Below are 26,896 nucleotides of genomic sequence, written 5' to 3' on the forward strand. Positions count from 1 at the left end.
TGTTTGTGAAATAATGAAAAACTGAGTGTCAAATTTGAAAGAAAATACAATTTAAATGATAAAATCATCTTTGTTTGATCAAAATCGGTTCAGAGACGGCTGAAATATCTATAAATATAACGATTTCTAATACTTGTGTACCACCACAAATATTAGATAATTTGAAAAAACCTTTGAAAAACGAAGTAGCGCCTCTAACGTCGTATTTCAGCCAATGCCGATGTTGGCTTTTTTGTTGGCATTTTCGTGTTGGTTATATTACGCACAACCAGCCGGCCCATGTATTGTTATTTTTAATTAAATAATTAATTCAATAATTAATTAACGGTCACCGTTTTGGGGGAAAGTGGAGCCGAATTGGTATGATTGTATTGGCTAAATTTCACACAGTTTGGGGTCTAAAATTACCTTCATAGCAATTTTAGGTTAAAGGGCACTAGAAATGTCATAGCTATTAAGAATAACAGCAATAATCATGCATTTTGAAGGCATTTGCAGTCTGAAAACAGAACTCAACTATCCCTTTAAGCGAAATATTTGAAATTTACCAGGAGCACCGGTAAATTTTGATTATTCGATTTCTCGAAAGCAGAAGTCTTTTAGGGGCTAAATTTTGGAGTAATTATAATACATACATAGGGGCATCCAAATATATTAAAATGTTAAAGAATTTCTATCCATCCAATTTTCAAATTTTCCCAAAACTTTATCTTTACCTTTAATCGCCGTATACACTTTTTTTCTTCTCGAGACTACCTGTTTACGGTCAACTCCCACATAGCATACACATTCATCCCAGTCACACTTCCAGACCGACTTCAGATCGACCGATAACCGACAAAATACTGACTATTCGGTGTAACTGACATGTCCAGTTTTTCTCGCCCCGCCCAATTATCTTCAGGTCAAGCACCATAAACACGTTTACATATCTTGGGCGCGTTCCACAACAGAATGAGGCCATGGCTTTGGATTTGGCAAGAAAGCAAACTGATATATTTGATATACATTCGGCATTATCTGTAGAGATCTGACATATTATACAAAGGACCCCCCCCCAAAAAAAAAAAAACAACAACAACAAAACAAAAAACAAAAACAAAAACAAAAACAAGACTTAAAATAATAATAATAATAATAACAAAATATTAATAATAATGGTAATAATAATAATAGTGAAATAATGTATAATAAAAATGTATTATAGATACATATGTATACAAATAAGAATAATAATATTGATTAAAAAAATGATAGGAAATAAAAAAAAATATTAGGGCTCTTGAAATTTTAGATGGAGAGGGTGGTTGGGGTTCCTATTATCTTCATTTCACGTACCTTTTCCCTTCCTCTTTCTTTTAAATCATTCTCTTTCTCCTCTTTCTTTCGTTTTCTTTCTAATTTTTTGGCCATTTTATTTGGGCACCTGTTTGCCTGCCCTCTTCCCCCACTGTTCCCTTACAACATATATGAAGATGTGACACCCCTCCCATTCGAATGTTTAGTCGGTAAATTTTGAATTTTAGAAGCTTGTTGCCAAGCAGCATAAATAATGTTGATGACTTAAAAAAAATATTAAAACATCTTCAAGCTTTCACGCTTGGGATCTTTCTCCCTTTCAGCTTGGTGTGAATTATATTTGGAAGAACCTCAATCTTCAGATCTAGATATCCTATGAACATTATTTTTGTTTACCCTTTTAGGCAAATCTACAAAATTTACAATTTTGTATGTATGTTTTTGTTTACTCTTGTCAGCAAATTCTAAAATTGGTTGACTTTTTGTTTATAATGGTAAGCGACGCCTCTTGTACCTTCCCTATCCAAAAACTCTTGAACATATTGGATAGAGCCTCCATCACTACCTCACTTCATTACCCGGATAGTGATTCTTCATAAAACTTGAACCAGAGCAATTTGAATTATATATGCCTAATTCATAACGATATGGGTATTGAAATAAAACTTGAACCAGAGTGACTTTGAATTACATATGCCTACTTCAACAGAGTATTAACGCCCTTACTCTCGTCATGGTCAAGAAATCCACTCAAGGAAACCAGTCTGCACGCACATACTCCGATTTGACACTTTACCACAAATCATCAAGCATTAAGCAGAGTCTAGCTCTGCCAGTCTCTGGCTGCATCAAATCAGCTATTAAGTAGAGCCTCATTTGCAGTATGGTCTCAGCCTAGTCTCGCTGTGCAGACACTGTTATGCACAGCGACTGACAAGGCTTTGTATGTGCAGACTATCAAGACATCAGCCTAGTACAAGTAGGCCTGTGGCAAAGATATCATACTTTGTTTTCAAAATCATGTTTTTATTTCCCCATATTTTCAAAAAGTAGGCCTTGGCCGAATACGAGGTCTATTTTCTGTTATTTTGAACTCTCATGATCTTTTTTCCTCATCCGGGAGCAGCCCATTAGGGCCAAAATTAACAACCACGAAAACAAACAAAGATGGATTCAAAAAAACAAAGTTCATAGCAAGATAGACAAAGTACCCAGAAGAAAGGACAAATTAACAAACAAACAAACAAAGCTATGATTCTGTCATGGAGGTTATTGTTTCCAAACTCACATTACATAGATAATACTGTTCATGGTAATAAATCTCAAAATATCAAATTGGACATTTCAAAGTAGCAATTTAATAACTCATTTGGAACTTTTCCTAGAGGCATTGCTTTTCGATAGGTGCTCTGCTACGCTACACGTCAAAAGAAGGGAATGTAGACCCAGCAAATTATTGGACCGCATTTTACTAATTTAGTAAAAACGCAACCCTGGGAATAAAATCAAGTTTAACAAAGGGAAAAATTAGAGCGCAGACTACCTTCTGATTATAGTGAACAAAAGCATAAACTACTCGTCGGTTTTGAATGTTAAAATGTTAAGAGAACACGGGCCATCAGACTGCGGGCCATGGTGTGCTCAAGATGTTCGTAAAAGGTCTTGGGGACGTTAAGACATTCAGACCTTAAAGGGGAGGTCCCCTGATATAAAGTTGGTGTAAATAGAAGCGGAAAGATGAGAGGAACAGGTCAATGAAAGTTTGAGCAAATTCCGATTAAAATTAAAAATCTATCTGCAATTTATACATTAACGCATGTTTATGTATATATATATATATATAAAATATATAAATCTGATCGAACAAACCATTCACACACTTGTGAAGAAGAAAAAAGTTAAACTTTAAAAGAAAAAAATAGTGTTTATTCAAAGATTGAGGTAAGTATGTTTTACGAAACTTGTTTTGGGTGTCAAGCTTTTAACACATGCGCGGATTTAGGTGGAGGCACACCTGGCCCGTGCCTCCTCCCATTTGGTGGTAAAAAGAAGGAAAGAAAGAAAAACCACAAAAAAGATAGAGAAAAAGGGGAAAAAAAATAAACCAAAAAAATCCATCCGGCTAAGTCAAATCACGGAGTTTCCGGCGTTCATTTTTCTTCCCGATTCTTCTTACTTCCTTCCTGATTTTGCCAAATGTTTGTTGCCATTTCATACCAGATATTTCACGCGATTCGGTGTACTAAACACACAGTAGCGGATATTACCTTTTTTAAATATTTTGTGTACTAGAATAGAATATATAATATGATAGAAAGCGCTATAAAATGTAGAGCAATAAATCTTTTATGAATACATTTGTATTATCTTTCCGTAAGAAAAGGAAAGGAAACCTGATCTGGAACAGCTTGTACAACGTCAATTCGAAAAGTTCCTGGTAGTGATCCTAATCTCCTAAGGAAATAGCGAGGCATGGTTAAAGATATTGAGAGGGCTCTTGACATTTTAGATGGAGAGGGTGGTTGGGGTTTCTATTATCTTCATTTCACGTTCCTTTTCCCTTCCTCTTTCTTTTAAATCATTCTCTTTCTCCTCTTTCTTTCGTTTTCTTTCTAATTTTTTTGCCATTTTATTTGGGCACCTGTCTGCCTGTTCTCTCCCCCCTCGTATGTCCGCCACTGTTACCTTACAAAATATATGAAGATGTGACACCCCCTCCCATTCGAATGTTCAGCCGGTAAATTTTGAATTTTTGAGGCATGTTGCCAAGCAGCAAGAGTAATCTTGATGGCTTTAAAAAAAGGTTATAACAAAATCTTCAAGCTTTCACAACTACAAGCTTGTAGTGAATTAAATTTGGAAGATCCTCTATGCACTGATTTAAAGATCCTATGAACATTTTTGTGTAACCCTACTGTACAGATCTACAAAAATCTTTAAATTGTATATATACTATTTTTTGTTGCTCTTGTTATTACTCTTGTCGGTAGATTCTTAAATTGGTTGATATTTTGTATAATGGTAAGTGACCCCCTTGTAACTTCCCCTATCCAAACACCCTTTAATATAAAGGAAAGAGCCTCCATCGCTACCCGGATAAGGATTCTTCATTACCATCATACGGCCCATGACGGTGGGAAAGCCGATAGTTTTGACTAATAAATTGACCATCTGTCGACTGACCTTCTTGGATTGAAGTCACCTTTCCGGGAATATCCTCATCCAAAATCATTCGGGGATTTCATATTTGGATCAATATGGTTTGTTAATATTTATATCATAGAGCAAAGCTGACATTTTGATTCTGACTTCCTTGTCCCACTCCAGCATATAAAGGTAGTTCCAGCCAGTGCACGTTGCAGTATCTAAAACGAGAGGAGCTTCCGAATGTAACTGCTCTGAACGGTATACACTCTCCATACAAGGGTAAGTGTTTTAGTCGCTCTTCTAATTTAATCTTTCCTTTGCCACAAGTGCCAACTTTCACAGTTGCAAGTTTACCATGAGTGCCGATTTGCACAAACCCAGTAGGTATCAGTTGACAGAAAATGTACTTTGTGCAACACAAAAGCTTTGCAAATGTATATATTTCTAGTCTTGATTAGCTGCATGACAACCCATCTAACATCTGCAAAGATTGAACTGACACTCTTTCTGGAAACATTTAAATAATCTTGAATCCTTTTCACAAACCAAGTAGGTATCAGTTGACAAAAAGTTTACTTTGTGTAACACGAAAGCTTTGCAAATGTATATATATTCTGGTCTTGATTATTAGCTGCATGACAACCCATCTAACACCTGCATAGATTGAATTTACACTCTTTCTGGAAACATTTAAATAATCTTGAATCTTTTGGTATAACTGTGTCATGAGATATGTACTCGTGGAAGAGGGATATAATCTCGTCAACACACGAAGAGTTTAATAACGCAGAGGAGTGGAAAATCCACTACTTTATGAGTCGTATTAGAGATAACTTGGAGTTGGATCGACTCCAGTTTATAGTGGAATCTACCCCAAGCTTGAATTACTATTTGGATAGGGCATTACACAACTTTGTGCGTTGATTTCAATTCCAAAGCGAAGTGATCAATTATATGTTCATATATGCTCAGGTAGACCGCCAAGATTTACCGCAGCATATCTGACCGCCAAGGTTCACCGCAGCATATATAAACGCGCCTTAAAATCCTCAAAAGAAAGGTTTTCCATTTAAAAAGTCTAATCTTCTTGTTAGGTATTATTGGCATTTTTTCATTCTCGTGAAACATTGTTGTTTTGTCTCTATTTTCGTGAGCGACAACATACAGTGATTGATACTTAATATAAACAATTTGAGAACAATATACAACTATTTATACAGGTAGTCAGTATCACTAATTATGGCGGAACGTAGTGACGTTTAGAGGTATTTTTCCTAATAGAATGAATATCTTTCAATTGGTTTTTCATTACAAAAAATAGGCCCTAGACAAAATGCATTTCCTTTTAAAAAAAAAACACTCTTCATATATTCTACAAAAGGATCTCGTAATCTGGAGATGAATTTTATGGTAAAAATCAAGATCAGAAATTATACTAGCTAATTATAATCAATGACCAAAGCATTACAACTTTGCAGTATTAATTTACGGGTTTCGATTACCTTTGAATTTCATGCCCAGTTCTTGAAATGAATTTTGATGTTAAATTATTGAATTTGGTATGTATATAGATATAATATATACATGCATGTACACATATATTATAGACACAGTCAAGGAAAAGAGGGAGAGAAAGAGAAAGAGGGGGTGGGGACACATTGTAGGAAGACATTAGGGAAGATTTATCTCTCGACGAAACACGACACAGACGCTCATAACAATGCCTGAATACTGGTATACCAATGACTCGTTAAACGTAATTGCAATGTGGATTTAACAGTTTATGAAGTTTAAAAAAAATATCATCCTTGAAACATAAGCCACAATATGGTTAGTTCACTGGTTCATGGAAAATAAACATTTGAAATATTGTGTGAAAGCAAACATTTTATCACGGAAGCAATCTGGTCATTGCCACATCACAGGAAGCTAACACATAAACACGCGCAGATAACATGACTTATATTACATAGTCAACCCATCTTTATATATTTGAAAGAAAAACAAATATGAACCTATGCAGGCGGTGCCAGATCATTTTGTTCGAGGATATAAGTTTCAATGAAGCTCACGATAACATGCCTGAGTAGTTGTCTTATCACTGTTGTTTCACTCATTACAGGTAATTCTGAAGATTCGTTCAAATTACTTCATAGCAACCACCTCCAGGACGTTCTCCAACACAACTCTCAAAGGCGACACGACTGGGTAAAACGATGGACAGTGACGGGCAGAACATCTCTAGGAATGATACATGGGTGTGGAAACCTTTTGAATGGGAGTGGTGGATATGTATCCAGTTGGTGCTAGCCATCGTCGGTATCCTAGGAAACTTACTGGTGATGCTCGTGATCTTTTGGCCAGGACGTCGACGCTGTGCCACCGACATCTTGATCGGTGCTTTAGCCGTGGCCGATTTCCTAACATCAATCTTCATCATACCACATTCAAAAGTGAAGATGTACCCTGACACCAATGCAGCTAGGTTTTACTGCAAGATTGTCCACACTTCCACCTTGATGTGGATATCCGTTTGCGCATCCATCTTTACCCTGACAACCATATCGATCGAGAGGTTAGTGGCTGTACGATTTCCAATCTGGTTCCAGCGTCTCTTCTCTCCAAAGCGTACCTCTATCGCCATTGTCTGTATCTGGATTGCAGCCTTTGGCATCAACACCCGAAGTCTCTATGCTCGTTACATATCAGATGGTAAATGTGTGCTCTCCACACCGTCTATGGCATTCAACCGATTTATCGGAGTCTCTCTATTCCTTGTGGAGTATGTCCTACCGGTTATTGTCATGGTGGTAGCGCACGTGTGGACCATTTATATTCTTCGTCAGCGTCGTTCATCATCGCTCCGCAAGGCGCAGAGCCTTGTTCTTCAAATGCTCCTCATCGTCGTCATCACTTTCATTATCTGCTGGACACCTGATCAGTTTGGGTTCTTGGTCTTCAACCTCGGCATCGTCCCGTTCACCCACCTCTTCAGTCCTCTCTACCGATGCTTCGTCATCCTTGCCTTCGCGAATTCCTGCGTGAACCCTTTCATTTACGCCGCCGGGATGCCTAAGTTTAGGAGAGCTCTCATGGATCTGTTTATGAGAAAGAGTATCCGAGGCAGTCGTGGAATCCATTCACTCTTTGCTGGTGAAGGGGGAGGAGGTACGTCTGAAAAGAGTTATACACCAACAAAAGCAACGGAATCATTCGAGGTTTAAATACTCTTTCACGGATGACGCAATAAAATATGGAGAGCCATATACGCCAGATCACGCATCATGACGGGCGCTTTGACCATAATGGCCGCCCATGCTTTACTGCGTCGATAACAATTAAGTGGGGTGAGGAAAATAATCTTTGTTTAACTAAGACTTGTACTCACTTATCTTTTTGTTATTAAGTACAACAGTGTAAAGCATATTTTTTGATTGGTCATTATTACATATCATCATTATAAATGCAAGTCAGCAGACGTGTGTATATGGGTCATATTACTTTGTCTGACATTTACGTTTTGACAAATTTATGAATGTTTTATTTTACAATGTTTGCATTCTGTGATAATTACACAAGTTGTACAAAGTCCATTTTATGTTATAATTGACGGTAATGTCCCGTCGAAAAAGAAACATGGCATTTGCATCAGATCAACAATTTTAAAAATAATTTTTTTCTAATCATCCGACTCATTGGATTTTTAAAAACTATGTCTATATATTGATGCTTTAAGACCGTATTACATTGAGTGAATCTTTTATTCTCTTCTTCTTCAAGTTTGTAGACCCTCCGACAGGCCATTTTGATTGAAAATCAATCACTGAATAACATATTTGAATACATGAACCAATGAATATCATATGATACTTCAGAATAAGATATACATAATGAATATCAACCATAATAAACGATGACTGAAAGCGTTGCATATTGATTATAACAATTTGAAAATGATAAAACTGTATATACAGAACATAGATATTTGTTTTAAAAACACAATAATGCAACATCATGACTGAAAATGATGAGGGAAATTCAATAAAATAATGCTATTTGAATCAATTTTTTTTTGGTAATACTCTTGGAAATATTACTTTAACCTGATATCAATAACTTCATCACCATGTGCTTAAGAGATATATAAGAAATTATATCAGTATATGCTATTTATCATTAAAATATATTTAGTTTGTTTAGTTTTATGTATTTGAAGGTTATTTGATATGTACATATATATGTATTTACATTTCATAATTTGTTGTATTTTATTGTAACACGGTCCCATTGTAAATGAGTCGGGCAACAGAGCTGAGTTTATCGCACTTGAACATATAAGTGTAGTGAAATAAGATATGATTGTGGAAACGCTATAGCAAGAGAGAATATCATGTTCACTCCATCATATAAGAACTCTTGTGAGTAATGTGCCGCGGGATTCCATATCCTTAAACTGCTGGCGAACAGAGCAACAAGACCAAGCTCTGTAATTATTAGGATCTCTGTCCAGTAGTGCCGTGTTTGTGCCATCGAATTGGATCGACCAAATCAATTGATTCATAATATATGTATATGCAATATTTTTCCCGTAACATGAGAGTAATTTTAATAGTTTCATACTATTAATTAAATGTATTGTTAACTGTAACTGTATACTTGTTTTAAATGGGGGCACGCTACAAGAGTCCTATCTCGCACCCCGGGGCAACGTGTCTGACACGGCCGGTTGTAGCAACTACTCCGAAGATCAAGATTACAGTAATCTTGATCTAAGAAGACACGAACGAACGAACTCCATCATATGGCAGATACTAGGGTTAACTTGGAGAGGCGCGGTTAGTTTCATTTGTAGAGCAGTGGTCTCGTAACCGGGAGGTCTGGGTTCGAAACCAAGTCAATACGCTTTTGTCCTTTGGTAAGGCAGTTATCCTCATTACCAAGTCCCCCTCAGAGAGGACTTAAAGCCCTCGATCCACTTGTTGCTTACTTACAAACATACCCATGTTTTCTTAGCAGTCAGGTAAAAACAAAACAATAAAAACAAAAACAAGACAATTTCCGGCTTTTGATGATAATAATAACATTTGATACTTTTATAGCGCGCTTATCTCCAACTCAAGGTGCTCAAGACGCTCCAATATTAAACATCCCGGCTCTAGCTGGGCTATCAATTCCAATGCTCAAAGCAATCAAGGAATTCTCTCCTTCTGGTACACATTAAACACCTGGGTGGAGAGTGGCAAATGTTGATTACCGTATTGCCAAAAGACACTATTGCTGCGCAAGAGCCCGAACTCACAATCTTCACATTTCCAGCCAAGTGTTATAGTCCGGATTTTGTCCGTTTTTGCATATTTTTAATTCTTAATCATTTATGTCATGCCCCCTTACATGCATCCCGCCCAAATCACGCGACCACCGAAAATACACCCGTCGAAAAAACGGAGAGAATGAAAGGCAAGGGCTGTCTCCGGCTTAGCGTTGAGGGTGTGTTATTTTCTCAGCTGATTGGGCGCGCGACGGACACGAAAAGGTCTAGGCAGTGGAATTGCCAAGTGTTAAAACCGGACGACTACGACTCCTCTACATTTTTAGATATTCGACAATGACATGTGAAAACCACGACAACCGCGTGAAAGTATCTACTCATATCAACCCTATTTTACTCTTTATTCCCATGCTATGACGGGCACATTGTCCTTTCTAGATGGATGAAATGGTGTCTGTGAATTTGGGTTTCCACAATGGTTCTTTAATTCCCCCTCATGCACATGTCCATGTACATATATCATACATTAGTATTATGTTTACCCATAATTCCCTTTGTGTCCTTTTTTGATGTGTACATGGTGATGTAAATATGAAAATGAAATTAAACTCGACATGATTATCAAACTGGCTATTTTGTTCGTTAGTGCTTTATATTCGGACATTGAGATGGGGTATGTTTTTTTCTTCTTTAATTTAGGTCCACCTTCTGAAAACAATGTTATCTGTTGTGTAAGTAAAAAGATACTAATTCAATAACAAACTGAAACCGCGCCTTTCAGACTGCTGAACGATCGGTTATAAAAGTATCGTCTACCTTTGAATATTGAACTTTTTTTAAATTATTTTAAATCAAGTGGCCTTTTCTCCAACTGAAAGGCTAGTATTACCCTGCGCTTTCGACTTTATCATTCGTTATAACATATTCGGACCTCTATTATGAATAATGTCAGTACTTTCAATTATCCAGATCGAATCATATATTTCAATTATTTTGCAGTCCTGTGTGTTAAGTGTGATTTCTTGTGTGTATAAAGGGGCGTTGTCCTTCATTCGTATCCACCATTATCGTTTCGACAATCTAAACAATTCAGAGGTTTCGCACTTAGGCTAAATGTCCTGCGCAGTGAATGTGAAAAAGTGATTTTAAAATTCTTTTTATCTGTATTCATGCTTTGCTTTGGGTTTCTGATTTTCCAAGGTTACTAAACTATCTATTAACCCTTCGCCTACGTCATTCTGACTTTTCTCTGCGTTTCTTCTCTCTTTCTCTCTCTCTCTCTCTCTCTCTCTCTCTATGTCCCTCTCTTTCTCTCTCTCTCTCTCTCTCTCTCTCTCTCTTCGTATTCTTTTCGGCTCCTCCCCTCCCCCTCTCTCTCAATCTGGTAAGCGTCAAAACAAGCGCATCCTATCCTCATAAAATAAAATAAAATTGATTTCTTCGTGTACGAAGGATCATTATTTGTTACGGTTGTGTGTATTTTCTCAGACTCTGAACTGAACTCTTTATACATATATATTATCTCACTCTGTTTCTCTCCTCTGTCATTCCCTTTTTCATCTCTTTCCTTCTCAAGTCTTTATTTATATCTCTCTCTATCCCTCACTATTTCTCTCTCTCTTTCTCTCGCTGTTTATGTTTTTCAAGATTCAATATTCAAGATAATTTATTGTCATGTTAAAAATACATAACATTTGTTTTCGGACATTTGAAGGTGCATACATGTAAATGAATATATACATAAAAACAAAATAATTACATTTTAAAGGTACTATGTCCCTTTTGCAGCCAACCTCAAATGCTGTAGAACTTTGCAGGAATTATGAATATGTCATGTATGTCCTATCTGTGAAATTTAAACGTTAGCAGTGTCCTCATATTCAAATTATGCAAGGAAACCCGTTTACTTGCTAGACTTCACTGTCAGACACTATTGAGTGACTGACTGGCTTTTTTCTTCTTTGGTAATAACATACATGAAAAGAGTTGTAAAGGGTACATGAGTATTTGTCTACATCAATAACCCACTTCTTGTGATGGCCAAGATTAAACTGATTGAATCTTTGCGCAGCATAAAACGTATGACCATTCGGTACAATTGTCTGAAAATCAAGACTATTACTTTGGGGCTCTATAGCCCTAAAGTCGATTTGACAACTAATAGTCGTTATTTTCCCACTTGAAGACATTTTCAAGCCCCACCTTTTTTAGGGAAGTTCTAAATTAGTATTATCTTTCAAATGCAGCTGGAATTTAACTTTTTCATATTTTTGGCCTGCAAATGGGACATAGTACCTTTAACATAACATTTAACAACCATAATAATAATAATAGTACAGTTCTTATAAAGCGCATAATACATTTGTTAACATCTCTACGCGCTGTAAGAAAAATGAAAAAGAAAAAAGTAAATACTAGTGAGGAAAAAGTAGGAAAAAAATACTGCATGGTAATATTCTACACAGCATGGTCAAATTTTACAAAGAAGGACCTGTGTGTAGGATTTGTTCACCTCTTATGAAATAGGTTGCATTAACAGAATTATATTCTACTGAAGGAGGCAGTTCAATTTAAAAAGCTTGTTTTGAGCTCGTCCATCCAGGCACTTGATCATTTCCAGAACACCTCTCCAGCTAAGACTACTTTACGCATCAACACACACGCTCACGCGCGCACAACCACGAATACACACGACACATGCTACACACACGCACAATATAACCGTACACGCCCTACACACACGGACACTGTAATTAACATGAAAAGTGCTCCGGCATAGAAATGCCTGGATGGATATAATTGAGACAATAAATTATCTCAGGATAAAAAGCTAAAACGCAACGGCGACTTTGAAAGAAGGGAGGAAAGAAAGAAGAAGGAGAAGAGACAGTCATGCCAATTCCTAAGCCAGGGCGTGGAGGGCAGTGTAACACATTTACAGATGACAGAAGATTTATTTGTGATTGTTTTGTTTCATTTTTCTTTAAAATATATCATATGGTCACTGGTCAGTATGTGATAACAAAACCATTTTATTGCAAAATTCAAATAATTTTGTTCATTAGTGAAAAGGCAATGTATTTGGCTCTGACAAGACTTTAAACAAAATACCAGTTATTTGAGAATAAAACGAGCAATTTGCAAATGTGTTACACTGCTGTCATTAAAGTTGAATACATACACAATTACACATATATGAAATTAAAACATGAATAGATATCGTCTCACTATTCATTAAACAGCATGTGTACACATATTGGACTTTGTGCTTGGAAAACCTACGAATATTCTCAAACTCTAAACGGAACTATGAAATTTCTTTTGTTTCCTTCCTACTTCTCTGGAAGGTAGCAATAATAATAATAATGTATTTGTGTAGTCATTGGAGCGTTTCCATGTTCTATTGTCACTGTGTGTATTAGCTGTACGTGTGGAAGTATCTAAATCATGTTCCGTTATCTAAAAGTGCACAACCAGTAATAATTTTTAGTCCATTTGGCTAGAGTCGAGTTGTTTCAATTCAGTTAAGTCAATGAAAGCAAATAAGTAAATTGTCCATCAAGACTAGGTGAGTGTCTGAAATTTCTACAAAAACATTTGCAAATGAAATAACGGATAGTACAAGTTCATGGACTTTCGTGAAATCAACTGTAGGGTTAATTGTACACCATGTGTCACTATAATTAATGCTTTAAGTTCTGATATCTAAGGTGTATTTTGACCTTATATATGTTTTGTGTAATAATGTATTTGTTTTTGTCCCAATGTGTTGTTGTTCGTGTCTGATCATAATCCAACCTTGTGGATTTGTATCAATGAATTTGAATCTCTTGATGTTTTTGCTCATTACGCCACTGTTCACTAGTTCATGAAAAACATTTGAAATATTGTATGAAAGCAAACATTTTATCACAGAAGCAATATGACCATTGCCACATCACAGGAAGCTAACACACAAACGGATATAAACATACGCAGGTAAAATGATTACCTATTCTACCTAACAGTCTTAATATATTTGAAAAAGAAAACAACTATGAACCTATGCAGGCGGTGTCAGAGCATTTTGTTCGGGGGCATAAGTTTCAATGAAGCTCACGATAACATACCTGAGTAGCTGTCTCGTCACTGTTGTTTCACTCCGTACAGGTAATTCTGAAGAGTCGTTAAAGTCACTCCATAGCAACCACCTCCAGGACGTTCTCCAACACAACTCTCAAAGGCAACACGACTGGGTAAAACGATGGACAGAGACTGGCAGAACATCTCCAGGAATGATGCCTGGGTGTGGAAACCTTTTGCCTGGGAGTGGTGGATATGTATCCAGTTGGTGCTAGCCATCGTCGGTCTACTAGGAAACTTACTGGTGATGCTGGTCATCTTTTGGCCAGGACGTCGACGCTGTGCCACCGACACCTTGATAGGCGCTTTAGCCGTGGCCGATTTCTTAACATCCATCTTCATCATACCACATCCAATAGTGGACATGTACCCTGACACCAATGCAGCTAGGTTCTACTGCAAGATTGTCCACACTTCCACCTTGATGTGGATATCCATATGCGCATCCATCTTCACCCTGACAACCATATCGGTCGAGAAGTTAATTGCTGTACGGTATCCTGTCTGGTTTCAACGTCTCTCCACTCCAAAGCGTGCCACCATCGCTATTGTCTGTATCTGGATTGTAGCCTTTGGTATCAACACTCGGAGTCTCTATGCTCGTTACGTATCGAATGGTAAATGTTTATCCTCCAAACACTCTGTGGCATTATTTATCGGAGTCGCTCTATTCCTTGTGGAGTATGTCCTACCGGTTAGTGTCACGGTAATAGCGCACGTGTGGACCATCTGTGTTCTACGTCGACGCCGGGTAACAGCGCTCCGCAAGGCGCAGAGCCTTGTTCTTCAAATGCTTCTCATCGTCGTCATCACTTTCATCATCTGCTGGACACCTGATCAATTTGGATTCTTGGTCTTCAACCTCGGCATAGTCCCGGCCACCTACCTCTTCAGTCCTCTCTACCGATGCTTCGTCATCCTTGCCTTCGCGAATTCCTGTGTGAACCCTTTCATTTACGCCGCTAGGATACCTAAGTTTAGGAAAGCTCTCAAGGATATGTTTATGAGAAAGAGTGGTAATCGCGGAATTCATTCACTCTCTGCTGGTGAAGGGGAAGGAGCATATGGAAACGTTGTATCATCTGCTCAATCTGACTTGCGTGCATAGAACAAAATAAGCATTTTCCATGAAAAAGTGAAGTTTTCTAAAATGTGCGTTTCTTTCCAGCATTGGGGCGCCCGGAAGTCACTCGGGTAAAATTTCATGAAGTATAATATAAAAAGACCATATGCAAATTGTTTGTACTTTTTTCGGAAAAAATACATTTATCCAGCACACTGTCGTCTCTTTTTGCGTTGGAGAAGAGCAAATAGCGAGTTTCAATCACTCTTTGGCCGCTCTCGCAAGCTCTCACTCGTTTCACTGTGGTCAAGAGACTTTGGGGCAAGCGGTTAATGAAAATACTAATCGTTAGCTTTCTTCTGGTATCAAACTTGTTTTGATTGATTGTATAATTTTGTCGGAATAAAGGAAACAAAAAGGCTCGGCCAATAACTTATCAGCGTCTGTATTGACCTTTTGACCTTGAATTCCCTGATGCAAGCGCACTAATGACGTCATCTTCGCTAAATCGGTGTCTTTTATCGTAAAATGCGACACTTTCACAATGTTTATACATCTTTTTAAAATTATTAGTAAGATATAACATATTTTTTCTGATATCACTGAAGTTTTGGGTTTTATTTAATGAGTAATTTTAAAATAAAAGCCATTTTACTGTTTTAATTTACTGGATCGTACCATTAAAGTCGCAGGGTAGAAAGATGCATTTTCCAACCGCGCAAAATTTAATTTACGTTCCGACATTCTGTTAAATGGGTTCGTGTTGTTAAAGGTGAAATTCAAAGAAGATCACAAATATGTCAACTAATGTATCACTAGAAACTGGTAAGCTAACAGATGGCCATCGGACAAGTTTTAGGTAAACTACATATCGGGTGATTTATAAAAATACAAATACAACCACCTCCATAGCAGCTGGGATATACGAGCGATTCGCCGAAAAAATGACGATGATTTAATGACGTCACTATATGGACCAACACTGCCTAAGCAGACGACATCCCATAGAGAATGAACATAATCGCAAAGCTATTATTTATCAAATTATAATGAGTTTACTGTATATAAATGTAATGGCTTGTCAAACCATTCAAAAAGGGATATGACCCGATTCTGATAACTAAAATATTTTGCTTGTAAATACACAGGATAGGGGTTAATTAACAATCAAAGAAACCAGACTTTCAAATTGAAAAACCCCGGAATTATATTAAGGACGGCATTTGTTCCCTCTTGAAACGCCGGACATACCCCGGTGTGTACAGCTAAATATACAATGGCGTCTTATTTTGTTTACAAGCGACAGATTCCTTTATTTTTGTATCGCTGCATTTGTCATCAAAATAAAACCATGCGCGGGGTTTAGAGTGAGGCAATAGATTATTCATTTAGCCTGACGGTAGTGAAGTAAGAGAAAGAACTCAAGAGAAGATGAAAACACAGGCACTGAAAATGTGTGAGATGTCATGGGACATCGTCTGCTTGTGCAAATCATGTCCATACTGTGATCTCACACATCTCAGCAGCATTATGAGAGCTCTTCAGGTGCTATGCCGGGGCTGTATTTAAGCGTTTTGTAATTTATAATAATCATTACTTCGAATGTTTCCAAGCATTGAATTTTGATAACCTTGTCGAATCAAAGTTTCAACTTTGCAATAATCAAAATAAAGTTAGTTTTTAAAATCAATGAATATCTACTTTAAGAATCCACTGCTTTCTGCTCCAACAAACGTCCACATGCGGAGTCGTTTATCAACTAAATTATTCAAATTTATGGATGCTTCCTAGCTTCACAGGTGTTTGTGTTGCTGTTGAAGCATTTCATTTACCTGCTATCATTCTTTGTACTCCCACTGCCAGAACGCAAATTTCATTTTGGTTTGATAGTTTCATAGGAGTCGTTTATCAACTATATGTATTCAAATTTATGAATGCTTCCTCCCCAGGTGTTTGTGGTATTTATGCATTTCATTCACCTGTTAGTATTCTTTGTACTCCAATTGTTAGAATACAAATGCATTTTGGTTTTATAGTTTCATGCAATAAGTAAGTCAATAAAAAAGTAATATGTTCTGTACAATAAAAACAATGTGTGTTCCTATTGTACAATGTAATGTGTCCCCTCATTTTGTAATAGTTAATTTACCCATTCACATAATGGAACTACCTGCCCGATGAAGCCAGTGACCTGTGACCCCTGAGCACTCAACACCGTGTGGGAGTCAATTCGTGGTCAAATTCTTTTATGAGACAAATACAAGCAAACGTTTCCATATGGTACTTCTGATAAAAGTGATACACGAACCAGAGCAACGGAAACATTCGAGGTGTAAATACTCGTACAAGGATGACCCCCCCCCCCCTCCCACTCAGTGTTATTTAGGGTACGCATATGCGTGTTCCCTCCTTTTGAAAACACCCCCTAAGTCTGGTGTGTAAAGTCAATTTTGTGTATGTACGAGCCGGACTTTGGTGCGTGAAAAGTACTCCTTTACCGGACATTTTGGTAACACGCATGCGGTCATTCCGACCCCGGAGTTGGGGGTGGGGGCGGGAGGATGACGCAATAAAATATGGAGAGCCAGTTACGCCAAACCTCGCATCACGACGGGTGCTATGACCTCAATCGCCGTCCATAGTAAACCGCGTCGATAACAAGAAGGGTGAAAATGTATTTATGTTTAACAAAGGCTTGTACTCGCCTTTTTCTTCGTTATAAAACACAAAAATGTGAAGCATATTATTTGATTTGTCATTTGAACTGTTATCATTAATGCAGTCGGCAGACATGTGTTTAATCGGCACATTATTTTGGCTGGCTTTTACATTTTGACAAATTTATCAATGTTATATTTTGCAATTTGTGCATTTTTTTTTTTTTTTTATATATTTTTTTTTAATTTGTGCATTCTTTGATAATCACACAACTCAGTTATATGTACAAATTCTACGTCATGTTAGGATTGAACGTAATGTCCCTGAAAAAACAACAACATTGCATAAGATTAACAATTTCAAGAATCATTTATATTATCATTTGATACTACTTGTTCATTTGTAAAGGGAACCCGACTAACAAGCTCAAGCTTCTTTCGGGTTCCCTAACCATGTTTTACTTTATAAAAAATTATGTCAAATATGTATTGTATATATTTTTCAATCATCGTTCGTAATTTTGAATGTTTGTTTTTAAAAAAATGGTTGAACCAATAAATGAATGAATTGTTTTAACTATGTTTATATATTGATGCTTTAAAACGGAATTATACTTTGGGACATATTATTCTAACCTGATAAGAATATCATCATTATGGACTGAATGCGCCGAGCAGGCAGCCGTCTCTGTTTTTGCTCTGAATTTTACCGTGTTTTACTGATAATCTGAGTGTATGCTGTTTTATTGTTGATCAACTGTCATCTTATGTACTTGTGACACTGCATGACATTTTTGAGGTGATGTATTTATATATTAGATACTGGAAACTGTTTTTCTAAATTTTGATTCAACGGATGTGTACACGGTACATGCAAGTAAAGCCATTTTACACTGGGCTGTTACACATGTACTATACTGCATGGATGTGTGAACGTCGTTCGTGTGTGACTGATTTGCCTATCCGTGGTGTGACATTCATCTACATACAATGAATAGTCTTGATACGCACTGATGAATACTTACAAAGTATACGTTCTTTTCTACATTGCCCTATGTATAATTATCGGCCTCCGTGGACATTCGAGTTACTTTAAACATGAAACTGCGTTTGTTCCCGTTCGTGTTCCTAGCCGAGCTCATAAACAGCTTCATCGTAGCGGATATCACAAAACACCAATTAAGTATTATGCTAATGCAAGTGCAACTTTCACTTTACCTATCATTTGTTGCGGTGACGTGGAATCTAACCCGGGTCCGTTCGAGTTGACATCATGCAATACAAATAAACGATATAAATATACGCGAGGTGAATTGGTTAATAATAACTCAAATTCTTGTGGGAAAAGCTTACGACTACCAGTCCAGACATGGAAAACAATATCAGAGCTCGAAATTTGGAAAAGAGTTTAAAACCCGTCGCGGCTGCAGAGCTGGTGTTCGAAAATTGAAGCATTTCAAGCATCCCATTCCGATTATTCTACCTACGGCCCGTACCGAGCTCCCTAAGAAATACCTTAGGTCCCCTAGCCGAAGATGCTTGACTTCTGTCCCAGTCGCCCCTCAGTCTAGGTGCGATTTGCCTTCTTTTCTTTTAAGCAATGTCAGATCAGCATGCAATAAGTTTGATGACCTATCAGCTGTCATCTCGTATCTTCATGTAGACATTGCAGCTATTACCGAGACCTGGTTTAGGAATGACTGCCCACTCGATAACTTCTCTATACCAGGTTATTATCTCTGCACTAAATCACGTACTAATCGTATAGGCGGTGGAGTAGCTATCTACGTGAGAGAATTTTTTAATCCTTCTCCAGCCGATGTCCAAGTCCCTATAAACCTTGAAGTGACTTGGGTGAAGATACGCCCTCCTCGTCTTCCAAGATCCATCTCCTGCATTTACTGTGCAGTCGTATATTACCCTCAGCCTAATGTTGAACTTGAGACAGAACTCATAGATCATTTGGAAACAACTATTGATGTTATTTTAACTAATCATACGGATGCAGGTTTTGTAATATTGGGAGATTTTAATCGAATGAATATTGATCCGGTGCTTTTAACCCACACATTTCGTCAAGTCGTTGATTGCCCTACTAGAGGGGCTCACATTTTAGATAAGATTATCACTAATATTCATCAGTTTTATGATAAACCACAGATTTGTTCTCCTATTGGAATGTCTGACCACAATTCAATTATGTGGTTTCCTTTTAAAATCAAACCTAAATTACCAAATACTACTCGTTATGTATTCAACAGACCCATGACAGATAGTGCAATAAGGGTGTTTGGACAGTGGATATCTTCTTATGATTGGCCAGAAGGGACTCAAGATGTTGATGTAAATGTTCGATGTGGTTCTTTTTATAGTACTTTAAATAATGCAATTAACATTTATTTTCCAGTTCGTAAGGTATTATTACACTTTAGAGATAAGCCCTGGATGACAGGTGAAATTAAATCTCTGATTCATAAGAGACAAATTGCATTTCATCAGGGTAAGGGAATTTTGTGGAAACGTTTAAGAAACAAAGTAAATTCATCAATTCAGAAAGCAAAAGTTAAATATTACAGGTCACGTATTCAAAAACTTAAGAAAAGTAATCCTTCACGATGGTATCAAGAAATACGCATCCTCACAAAGGGAAGTCGTCAATTACTCAATATCCCAGTTGATGGTGTTGATCCTAGTGAGAGAGATAAAATTGCGAATGCCATAAACGAACATCTCATATCTGTCTCTTCTGATTTACAACCACTAAATTTAGTAGCTTTACCTGCATACTTACCTTCTAGAAGTTTACCCGAGGTATATCCTTGGCAGGTTAATAAAATTCTTTCTAAAATCAAATGCTCGACGGCGAATGGCCCAGATAATATTTCAGCACGCCTAATCCGTCTTTTTTCTGTTGAACTCTCGGGACCTTTAACCTATATAATTAATGCTTCTTTTAGTCAAGGAAAAGTTCCGGCCTTCTGGAAATGTGCTATTGTAGTACCGATCCCAAAGGTGAATCCTGCACGAATTGACAAACTCAGACCTATATCATTAACAGACCACTTTGCTAAAGTCATTGAAGGTTTCATCGCAAAGTGGATGTATCAGGACATTGCCCAACATATTGACCCCTGTCAGTTTGGAAACCAGAAATGTTTATCGACCTCACACTGTTTGATTAATATTCTTCATTATGTTTTTTTAAATGCTGAGGTACCAAAAACGTCATCGACGATACTTCTCACAGATTTTCAAAAAGCGTTTGATAGAATAGATCATACAGTTGTCATCAAAAAGTTAATTGAAATCGGTGTACGACCAGCGGTAGTTTACTGGATATCTGATTTTCTTTCTGAACGTAAACAAAGAGTTCGCTATCACAGCGATCTCTCAGAATGGTGTCAAATAAATGCAGGTGTGCCCCAGGGTACGAAACTTGGGCCCCTAATTTTTCTTGTGATGATAAATGATTTCAAATCTTCTGAAAGTATACGTATGTTTAAGTATGTCGATGATCTAACCCTAGTTGAGTGTCGTAAAACAAACCAAATTTCAAACATGCACGAAGCTGTAGAATGTCTATCTTTGTGGGCTGATATTAATAAAATGCAATTGAATCCTACAAAGTGTATTAAAATGGACATTTGTTTTTCAAGAGTACCAGTCAATCAGTCTTCCATTATTCTCGAAAATTGTGTTCTTTTAACTGTTTCACAGGTGAAATTACTTGGTGTCACGATACAAAACGACTTGAAGTGGGAAGCCCATGTCAGAGATATTGGAAAAAGAGCGAATGCGAAACTATATATGCTCCGTTCTTTGGGGAAGTTCGGTCTTTCACATGAAGATCTGATTACTATTTTTATTGGCTATATTCGCCCAATCCTTGAATATGCTACTCAAGTTTGGAGCGGAGGTCTCACTAGTGCGCAAAAACAACGCATAGAAAGATTACAAAAACGTGCATTGAGGATTATTTTTGGAAAGGATTATCATAGTTACGCAAACGCTCTTACTAAATCGAAATTACAAACATTGGAAAGTCATCGAAATGACTTATGTGTTACCTTCTTTAAAAAAAACTCTTTCATGCACAGACCAGTTCAAACAATTTATACCCCAAAGAGCACACAATAGAAATTTGCGAAGAACTAACAAGATCCCTGAACCCAGGTGCAAAACTAAACGTATGCAGAATAGCCCAATCCCAGATTTGATCCGTTTGTATAACAAAAGTTTTTTATGATTGTATTTAATATACTCTGAAACAAAATAACAAATTACAATTTCATATTCCTTAGTATATAATTAATTCATAAATTTGAGGTCTGATTTTTTTAGTCAAGTTAGTCAATGTATTTTTTATGACATGAAGAATGCGATGCATATCTATATTTATATTTTAATATCTCTAATGTTCACCTTATAATATTCATATTTGTCTTGCAATGTATCTTTGTATTTTATCAACATGTACATAATTGTTTTCCCTCTCTGTCCATCTGTCCCCTTTCTCCCCTCTCTCTCTCTCTCTCTCTCTTTCTCTTTCTCTTTCTCTTTCTCTCTTTCTCTCTTTCTTTCTCTCTCTCCTGCTTTCCCATCTCTCTTTCTTTTTAACTCAAATTTTTAAATTGAAATATTGTATAAGATGAATGGTATATAGTATATACACGCTCTTCATAATTATGTAGATTGTAGTGTGACATCTTGAAATGTATACTTGCTTTTTTCCAGCAATTTACTCATGTGCAATTCAGTTACTTTTTACTGTGATATCACTTGAAATGTATAATTGTCTTCACCATCAATGTTTTATTCATGCACAATTCAGTTACTTGTAACTGCGATACATGGAAATGAATCAATAAATACCATTTATCTATCTATCTATCTATCTATCATGTGCTTTATGAGATTTATCTCAGTATGTGATATTAATCATCTAAATATGCTACGTTGTGCTATGCAATGGCTTAGCATGGTGCAGGGATTGAGGAGGTAATGGCACCATGAGGGAGAACCGACCTTTTTAGATGAATGAAATGTCTGTAAATTTGCAACAATTAAAGGGGGGGGGGGTACTCAAAGGTTTTATCAGTCCCCTCATGCATATGTACGTGTACATGTATTAGTGTTATATTTACCCTGAATTTCCTTTGTGTCCTCTTTGCTGTGTAGATAGAAATGTAAACATAAAAATGTCATTAAAATCAATATGATTATTAAACTGGCTGTTTTGTTTCCTAGTGAATTATATTCGGACGACGAGGTGGTTTATTGTTTGTTATTTTATCTAATTTGGGGCCATATTCTGAAAATGATGTTATCTGTCATGTCAGGGAAAACGATGTCAAATGTCATAACAAACTGAAAATGCACAGAACTGACGTTTTGCTTCTTGTGTGATTTTAATTTACAATATGTGTATCATGTAAAATATTGAAAAAATAAAATGAAGCTGAAACTGAATAACCTTTTAAAAACTAGGTCTTGAATAATATAACGAATTGAAATTCCATTTCGAATCATGTTGACTATTGTAATTGTCCTTCATTTATATCCACCATTATCGTCTCGACGATCTAAATAATTCAGAGGTTTCGCACTTTGGCTAAATCTCGTCGCTTTCAGTTTTCCTGTGCTGCATAGGAATAATTAAATTAGAAAATTTGATCAAAATTCTATTTTTCTGTATACATGCTTTGATTTGGGTCAATTCCTAAATTTCACAAGGTTATGAAACTATCTATCCGCCTACGTCCATCTGAATCTATATCTGCGTTTCTTCTCTCTATCTCTCTCTCTCTCTCTCTCTGTATCTCTGTTTATGTGTCTCTCTCTTTGTCTATATGTCTCTCTCTCTCTCTCTCTCTCTCGCTCTTACTCTCTCTCTCTTTGTATTATTTTCCTCTCCTTCTTTCCCCCTCTCTAAATTGGGTGAGCATCAAAACAAGCGCTTCTATACCCTTATAATTAAATAAAATTGATTTTCTCGAACACGGAACGGAACTCTTTACACATACATATCATCTCACTGTTCCTCTCCTCTATCATTCCCTTTCCTCTCTCCTCATCTCTCTCTCTCTCTCTCTCTCTCTCTCTCTCTCTCTCTATCTCTCTTTCTCTCTCTCTATCCCTCTCTATTTCTACCTCTCTTTCTCTCTCTCTGTTTATGTTTTTCATCTGTTACCTTCCTACCTCTCTGAAAGGTAGTCATTCGAGCGTTTCCATGTTCTATCGTCACTGTTTGTATTATCTGTAGGCGTGGAAATATATTAATCCTGTTCCGTTATCGAAAGTGCACAACCAGTAATCATTTTAGTTCATTTGGCTAGAATCGAGTCGTTTAGTTCAGTCACGGAGAGCACAGAAGTAAATTATCCATCAAGAATAGGTGAGTAACAGTGTCTGACATTTCTTTAAAACATTTGCAAATAAAATAATGCGTAAACAATCTAAGGGACTGTCGAGAAATCAACTTTAGGGTGAATTGTACAATTGTACACCATATGTCAACATAACTAATATTTAAGTGATATTAGGTGATATGTATTTATACAGTTCGCAGATTTCAAAGCTATTGAAATTTTCTACAGGTTAATTTTTTCAATTTTTTTGTGATCGTGTTTCATAGAAAATTGTCAATTACGTCTGGATTTCATATTTTTGCTCTTTAGTTGTTGTTATAGTCATTAATAACTCGATCATTCTAATGTTGAGATGTCGATCAAATAACTGCACGAATCTTGATACTATTGAACTGGTTTATCCTTTGTCGGAGCGCGTATGTCTTGATGTTAAGAGTGAAGACTTTTTTTAAGTTACTTTGCAAAACCCAATTAAATACATATCGGTTTTCAAAGCTCTTTACTGTTTTTCATCCTTCTAGGAAGATACCCCTAATATTTTGAAGATTTCAAAACATCTCAAGAAACACTGGAAAGGTCTTTGGACATCACTTTGAAAAGAAGATGTCTGAGGTAGCAATGGACGCCGATTGGCAGAACATCTCAAGGAATGATGCGTGGGTGTGGGCACCTGTTTCGTGGGAGTGGTGGGTGATCGTCCAGTTGGTCCTAGCCATCGTCGGAATCCTAGGAAACTTACTGGTGATGCTCGTGATCTTTTGGCCAGGACGTCGACGCTGTGCCACCGACATCTTGATCGGTGCTTTAGCCATGGCCGATTTCTTGACATCCATCTTCATCATACCACATCGTCAAGTCATCCAACTTCCGGACACCGTTGGAGGCGAACTCTACTGTCGGATTATCCATACATCTGTCTTGATGTGGATATCCATTTGCGCATCCATCTTCACCCTGACAACCATATCGATCGAGAGGTTGATGGCTGTCCGATTTCCAATCTGGTTCCAACGTCTGTTCTCTCCAAAGCGCACCTCAATCGCAGTCATTGTCATATGGATCGCAGCCTTTATCATCAACATTGGAAGTCTCTACGCCCACTTCGTAACAGAAGACAGGCAGTGCGTACTCTCCTTGCCTGTGGCCTTTCACCGATTCCTTGGTGTTTGCTTATTCATTCTTGAGTATGTCCTTCCTGTCGTCATCATGGTGACATCGCACGCTTGGACCATCTACAGCCTTCGTCAACGTCAAGCTTCGGCACTCCGTCAGGTTCAGAGTCGTGTCCTCCAAACGCTCCTCATCGTCGTCATCACTTTCATCATCTGTTGGACACCTGATCAGTTTGGTTTCCTCGTCTTCAACCTTGGCGTCGTCCCGTTCACACACCTCTTTAGTCCTCTGTACCGAGGTTTTGTCATCCTTGCATTCGCCAACTCCTGTGTGAACCCTTTCATCTACGCTGCCAGGATGCCTAGATTTAGAAAAGCTCTCAAGGATCTGTTCTGGATAAAGGGAACCCCACGCGGTGATGGAATCCCATCGGTATTCGCCGTTGACGGGGAGGGCAAATCTGATGAGTCGAAAAGCAAAACCACCGAAACATCACTATCGTAAAAGACTGGTACTGTATGCAGTGGTTTGAGATACCACAATACTAGAGACAAGATCAGTTTTCTTCTAGATCGCCCTTTCCAACTATAGTTGTTCAATCTAAAAATAATAAATAAGGTTTATACGACTCGGTACGTTTTATATTTAAGCATTCTTTTTTTAAATCAACAAATTCTTGATTTTTGTGATTCTTATAAACGCGGTTTTGATAATACCGATTCTTTTACCCTACGCCAATATCAAATCAGGAAAATAAATAAAACAAATATTGCCTTTTTTGCTCAGCTATTTCATGGATAGTAATACATTTCAAAGTTTTACAAGATGTCTATAGAGAGCTTACAATCTTAGGCTTTTTTTCCTCTTTCTTTTCTTTCTAAATTTGTATTCGATTGTTGAAAAAACATGTAAACTTTAAACATGTTATACTTGCTAGTTTATTGTGTTCAGAGATTTTTGCTAATTGTATTTTTATCGTATAGGCTTAAGATTAAGAACTTAATACTCCTCTTGAGTTTGGTTTGTATGTGCAACATCCATAATCAATCATCTGCAGGCTTCCAAACTCGAAGTTTCGTATTCTACTAATTCAGTCAAACCCGACCCTGTGTGTAAGATCATGTTTAACGAAAGAAGACTAACTTCGTTTTTGAAACCGATTTTGAACAAAGGCTAAAGCCCAGTTTCGGTTTTATACTTTCGTAGAATACAAACCTTAATGTAATGCAGGGTATTACTAAAAGTTCATTTCCCCTGACAAAGTTCAGGGTCTGTCATTTTTTTTATCAAGCTTAATTCTGCAAAAAAAATACTTTGAATCATTAACTTTGATGTTTATTCAGAATAAGTTTAAATTTACTTCCTTATTGATTGTTGTGTGGTTTTCGTGGTTCTGAAACAGATAGTCATAACCTAGATACGTCTTTTAATGAATAGGCTCATTCAGGCCTAACAAATAGAAACTTCCCTCTACTACAAACTAGCCTGAAGTTTACGGTAAACAAGAAAAAATTGTATTTGATGTGATGAATAGGATTTTTGTATAAACTATTGTATGCATCGGGTGACTCGCACTCTGTATTGTGTTTGATCTCATTGTTTAATTTGCTGCAAAATCATAATCTAACACTGAATATGAAATATGAGAGAGAAACAAAAGGAGTCAATAATAGATGTTGACTTCTTGCTTTTTGACAGTTCTGATCTGAACGATTCTTAAGCTAAGTTTCACAACTTTCTTGATTTTTTATTCAGAGTTTATTTGATTGTATACCATTTACATTTAAAAGTAAAAAATTAACAAATATTCTGGTAGCAGCGTTACCAGTTGTCTCAGACAAGTTAAATAGTTAATAAG

General features: G+C 37.0%; 3 protein-coding genes across 3 annotated transcripts; all 3 read left to right on the forward strand.

Annotated features, from left to right (window-relative positions):
- Positions 1-4,423: 4,423 nt before the first annotated feature.
- Positions 4,424-8,974, forward strand: LOC575496 (D(2) dopamine receptor A-like). Its single transcript, XM_775892.3, has 2 exons — positions 4,424-4,725; positions 6,569-8,974. Exon 2 carries the CDS (start codon positions 6,663-6,665, stop codon positions 7,668-7,670), a length of 1,008 nt encoding a protein of 335 aa, XP_780985.1. The 5' UTR covers positions 4,424-4,725; positions 6,569-6,662; the 3' UTR covers positions 7,671-8,974.
- Positions 8,975-13,523: 4,549 nt separating this feature from the next.
- LOC100888423 (allatostatin-A receptor-like) lies at positions 13,524-21,278 on the forward strand. The gene is made up of 2 exons (XM_030990912.1): positions 13,524-14,929; positions 21,275-21,278. Exons 1-2 carry the CDS (start codon positions 13,959-13,961, stop codon positions 21,276-21,278), a joined length of 975 nt encoding a protein of 324 aa, XP_030846772.1. The 5' UTR covers positions 13,524-13,958.
- Positions 21,279-24,206: 2,928 nt separating this feature from the next.
- Positions 24,207-25,785, forward strand: LOC587237 (galanin receptor type 2-like). The gene has a single exon (XM_030990916.1). The coding sequence runs from the start codon at positions 24,529-24,531 to the stop codon at positions 25,540-25,542; it is 1,014 nt and encodes a 337-aa protein (XP_030846776.1). The 5' UTR covers positions 24,207-24,528; the 3' UTR covers positions 25,543-25,785.
- The last annotated feature ends 1,111 nt before the right edge of the window (positions 25,786-26,896 follow it).

Source organism: Strongylocentrotus purpuratus, unplaced genomic scaffold (assembly GCF_000002235.5).
Source record: "Strongylocentrotus purpuratus isolate Spur 01 unplaced genomic scaffold, Spur_5.0 spur5_scaffold_19, whole genome shotgun sequence".
Taxonomy (NCBI): domain Eukaryota; kingdom Metazoa; phylum Echinodermata; class Echinoidea; order Camarodonta; family Strongylocentrotidae; genus Strongylocentrotus; species Strongylocentrotus purpuratus.

What these genes read in the sequence shown, in the direction of transcription:
- LOC575496 (XM_775892.3), top strand. Translation starts at nt 6,663, where the DNA reads ATGGACAGTGACGGGCAGAACATCTCTAGGAATGATACATGGGTGTGG.
- LOC100888423 (XM_030990912.1), top strand. Translation starts at nt 13,959, where the DNA reads ATGGACAGAGACTGGCAGAACATCTCCAGGAATGATGCCTGGGTGTGG.
- LOC587237 (XM_030990916.1), top strand. Translation starts at nt 24,529, where the DNA reads ATGTCTGAGGTAGCAATGGACGCCGATTGGCAGAACATCTCAAGGAAT.